Here is a 5,003-nt window from a genome sequence, read left to right as displayed (position 1 = left end):
GATAGATAGATAGATAGATAGATAGATAGATAGATAGATAGATAGATAGATAGATAGATAGATAGATAGATAGATAGATAGATAGATAGATATTATAGTGGACACGTTTTTGGATGAGTTCATTTGAAAAGTAATACCATTTTTATTCATATCAACTACAACAAACGGAGGTTGGTAATTTATATTTTTCGAAGGGAACAATGTTGAGCATAATGCTGGCTTGATAGATTGATGTGGAGTAGAAAGTTTATGTTTTGCGTCAATCATTTTACTTAACATTCGAAAAAATCATCGTCTAGGGAAAGGGCATACCCAGATGAGCTGCCATGTTAGATTTTGGAAGAGGTTTATTCTACACCACCACCACCACCACCACCAACAACAACAACAACAACAACAACAACAACAACAACAACAACAAAAAAGAAATGCATGTTGCTTGATGAATCCAAATCATAATTATTTCATCACCCGTCCCCTTTTAATTTCGCAAGCCGCAGAAACAAGCCAGAAGAAGAAAGAAAGGAAGCTGACCCACTCTCCAAAGTCTGGCTCCACCGAGTTCGACATGGATACCTCAGAAGACGAGCTACGTTTGAGAGGAGTATGTATTGCTAGTCCTATATACTTCTATTTGTTAAAGTTGTTTACGGGTGTGGTGTCCTTACTTAAACTAAAATGAATTTCTTCTGATATAATCTTTAAAATACCTTTTACTTTGATTGCGTTTGTGGATTTGTCAGTGTGATCTCATAAGCGTTAGTGTTGGTCATTGAGGAGATTATCAAGAACTAAGTCTAAAGACTTCACACACTTATACCATGGCAGCTGAAAATAGACTTAGATTATATTGATAAGTATTCACATTACTGTGACACCCTGATGCTCAAGCTTAACCTTAACCTGAAAACTTCCCTTTCGTACTAAGTTTATACTTCTTTTTAATATATATGAACACAAAATCAGTGTTAAAACACAGGAGGCATCAGGAATGGAGACACCTAAAACTACATTTTAGCCATAGCAAAGAGAAATAACAATTTAGAACTATACGTTCCATAAGGTTTCTTCAATATCAATATTTCAAAACATATCATAAACCATCCTTTTTGATTTTACAGCCCTACAGGAAAGGTCAACACCTAAAGGTGAAGCAATAGCTTCAGGGAAAATCATCGATTTGTTTGTTTTCTTTCTTTCCTATATCACCGTCTTTCAATGGACAATCTTCAAAAATATTTTCATCATAAGGCTTCTAGGTATATATCCCAGACTAAGTTCGAAAATTTTAGAGATCGCTGAGAGAAACTGTAGGGCAAACTGCAAAACTCATTTTTGAGAATGAGAAGAAAACGTTTTTTTATCCCTTTTTCTCAGACGTAAAGTGTCCATCTTTTTACCCACGATATTTCATAGTAACTCTTAGCTGGGTTTGAGGGAGGAACGGGTGCATCTACAAAACGTCTGTGAATAGATTGCAAAGGGTCCTAATAGTAACATACTGTCTGTCGAAAAATCGATGTTATTCTCAAAAAGGTAAGATGAAACCCCAAAGTGTCTTTTGCCCCGAAATAAATGTAGTTTCATATGTTGAATCATAATTATGATTCTTACATTAGCAGCCCTCAGTGAAGTGCATGACCTTGTTATTTTATCAAGTGTAACTATTTCCAGTGAAGCCGTCTTCTACCTTCCGAACCCAACTCTTCTTTACCCCTTCTTTACCCCTTCTTTACCCCTTCTTTACCCCTTCTTTACCCCTTCTTTACCCCTTCTTTACCCTGTGTCACTGGCAGGATAATGTGGCTGTTTTAAGAGTTCTTAAGACGATACATTATTTTGAGGACCCCAGTAATTGTCATAGTAGTTAAAGAAACTGTTCATGAGTTATGGTCCCCAATCCCCTCTAGTTATTTTATCCGCCCATTTTTATGTGAAGTATACCCTTGATGTGCAAGTGGATTGTTTGACAGTTTATTTTTAAAAATACGTGACTAGTAAACCCTATCTAACACTCGAACGTTTAGACACCCTACCATTGTTCGTCCCCTTTAGCTCACATTCGGATAAAAAGTTAGTAGAGTATCTTGACTCTTCATAATAATATGACATTGTTTTGTTTACTTGTTTATTTGTAGTTTGATTTTGTTTTGGGGGTTTTTTTCAACAGAAAATGAAATTTAAAACAAAAATGTTCAGTGTGACTGACAAGACATGTGTCGCTATTGGGGGTATAGACTGAAGGAAAACCGGTCTTTATTTTTTTGGTGAACATTGAAAACTTTAAAAAATATTTTCCAGAGTAGTAAATATGTAGCTGAGAATTTAGTATCCAGTCGCCCAAACACTGTGCGATGCCAAGAGATGTGCAATAATACCTTTTCACTACCATAGAAAGATCTATAAAGGGCAATGAATAAGTCATAAACTGCGAAGACATAAAATTCAACCTGCGGGACATTATACTTGTCATAATAAAACAAATCAACCACCATATTAGAAAAATATCAAGTTTTTAAAATTTCAACCAAAATTGAGTGAAACACAAAACTTTACAACTTATTAAAAGTCATCTGTACTGATCTATTAGAAATAGTCATCATTAACTGCGCATCGAAGAATAAATGTATTCAAACATTATGTAGTCTCATGAACCCCCCGGAGGTACTGTCTATTTAAATCTTCAGGTGTTGACCATAATTTCTTTCCATACAAGCTCACGCAACTGGAAATTTTGAATAACCCCGTGGGGGTGTTTTTGGATCGATTCTTTGGACGTCCTGTTCAATATTGAGGTTCAACTGTTCAATTGTGTGTCTCTAGCGTCCATAGAATGTCTGTAGAAAAAACTCCAAAGGTAATAATTTTAAAGGGCTCAAGTTGCGGGGAAAGAGGTGACCGTTAAAGTGCAGCTTTTAAAGCGTTCTGCAAACCTTTCTTACAATTGTACAGGGGCCACTCTATACATTTGGAGTGTGATCTTATCCCACTCGAACCAGGTGTTAAAGAGAAGCAATATGAAATGTGAAGACATCAAAGAGCTCGTCTTGTCGTTCTGCTCATGCAGATCTTTCCAGACTTCGTGGCCGTGGCGGACTTCAACCCTGTGGACAAGGACAACAACACTGTCCGTTTGTCTGAGGGCCAGATTGTGGAGGTTATTGACCAGGAGCGCGCCGACTCGTGGCTGGTGAGGACACGACCCACCAAAAGCAGCCCGTCAAAACAGGGATGGGTGCCCTCGGCGTACCTAGAGGAGAAGGCGGTGGCTGGACAGTTCTCGAAACGTTCCACAAGAGAGACTTTCAGGGAAGAGGTGCTGCAGGTGAAGAACAAACAACAGGAGGCTACCCTCAAGAGAAGGTGAGAGCGTTTGGGGTTATTTACATATCCGTGAAAGTCAGTTCAAGTTTGTTGTAGTTGTTATTTTTATTGTTTTTATTTATTTTATTTTTGTTGCTTTTCCGTAATTAGTCTTAATTGCAATGTTCTTAGCATATGAAACGTAAAACTGCAATATTGTTTCCATCTTTGTTTTAGATTCATGCATTTGTAACCAAGATTCAGACAAATGCGATTTGATCTGTGTATTCTTTAAGGTGTCTGTTGCAACTGCTTGCCCCATGCTTCATAGCCTACTGAACGTTTTATTATGGCAACGCGAGTTCTTTTGTCAGTTTCCCCCTGCAGCTTCAATCTGTTGTCAATGGCTTTAGCAATAACGAGGACGACAGTCACATCATAGCTTGATTCCCTGTTGCTCTCCTGTAGACTTGTTAGGCATACATCTACTTCTGCATAGAGCTTGGGTTAAATGGAATACACATCAGCAGAAGGATGTGATTATTCAAATTGCTTTTGCTGGCGAGTATGCGGGCTGGCAGCTTGAGTCGAGTGGTTGCAATGAAAGCATAGTCATCGTAAAGAGTCACAAGACATAACAATTCATTTACCCTGTTTAGTTGTCAAAATGTACCAGGACTTGTTTGCGAATATCATATACTTTTTAACGAACAATAGAACAATTTCACAAAAAAGCACTAAAAGGCAGGTATTTCGTTTATTGTAAATGTGTATTTTAAAAAACCCACTACTTTCTGTATTAGAGTAATCAGCTTTTGTACAGGCTACTTTCGTCTAAAACTATTGACGTGAGTATGAAACGGAATAGTAAAAGAGCAATAGGGTAACACCATTATCTGACAACTTCATGTGTTTTATTTCATCTGTTTCGGTGTTTCAAGGTATGGATTGTAGACTTCTGTATCCAGATTTGATCGTCTTAGTTGTTTCTGTCCTACCCAAGAATCTTAACAGCAGGCTTTTTCTAGATGACTGATACATGTGTATTTAATGTTTCTGAACCCAGGAAGCTATTTATTATGTACAAGTCTCACTCTGTGGTTAGATTAAATATGTTAAATATAATAAACCGAAGAGGCCATTGTCTCCATTAAGAGATTTCAAATCAAACTCATGTGTCATATGAGTATTATTTAAGTGCTTCAATTTTTCTTTATCAATTAATCTGATTACACTTTATGCCTTTTAGCTCTGTTGAGATATCCCCCACAGACGAGAATCCATTTGTGTGAGTTTCTTCCCCTTGTGCCCCATCCCAGCATGCCAAGTTGCACTTCAGGATTCCCTTGTCTTGTAGCCCAAGTAGAAGGTAGAAGACTTCTGTAGCGCCACTGTATCCAGGTACACTTTTTATGTTTTTCCTGTTTATTTGACAGTCTTTGTTTCAATAAAGTAAGCAAGCATGTACATTATTATTGTATTTATTGAGTACTCACTTGCTCTCTCATCGATTCTTTCTGGGTTTTCTTCCTCTCTCTTTTTTCTCGTCTTTGTATGCAGGTTATCTATATATTTTTAGGAACACTCCGTGCAAACTGGAATCGGGTCTTTTGAAAAAGAAAAGTTGTTTTATATGGGATTAAGAAAGTGAAAGAAAAAGAAATAGGCTTCTATTTTTTCTGTACGATTATCCCCCCCCC

The 5,003-nt window shown here is 37.3% G+C and overlaps 1 protein-coding gene across 1 annotated transcript in view; it reads left to right on the top strand.

Moving 5' to 3' along the window:
* Nucleotides 1–5,003, top strand: part of LOC101857158 (muscle M-line assembly protein unc-89) — a gene marked incomplete in the record, with an annotated part of 76,337 nt that overhangs the window by 20,392 nt on the left and 50,942 nt on the right. The window contains 2 exon segments of the mRNA XM_013089999.2: nucleotides 495–604; nucleotides 3,068–3,363. Coding sequence (XP_012945453.2) covers nucleotides 495–604; nucleotides 3,068–3,363 — 406 coding nt within the window.

This window comes from Aplysia californica, unplaced genomic scaffold (genome assembly GCF_000002075.1).
Source record: "Aplysia californica isolate F4 #8 unplaced genomic scaffold, AplCal3.0 scaffold01101, whole genome shotgun sequence".
NCBI classification, from domain to species: Eukaryota; Metazoa; Mollusca; class Gastropoda; order Aplysiida; family Aplysiidae; genus Aplysia; species Aplysia californica.
The sequence above is the reverse complement of the archived record's forward strand: the minus strand, read 5'-3'. Positions and strand labels throughout refer to the sequence as shown.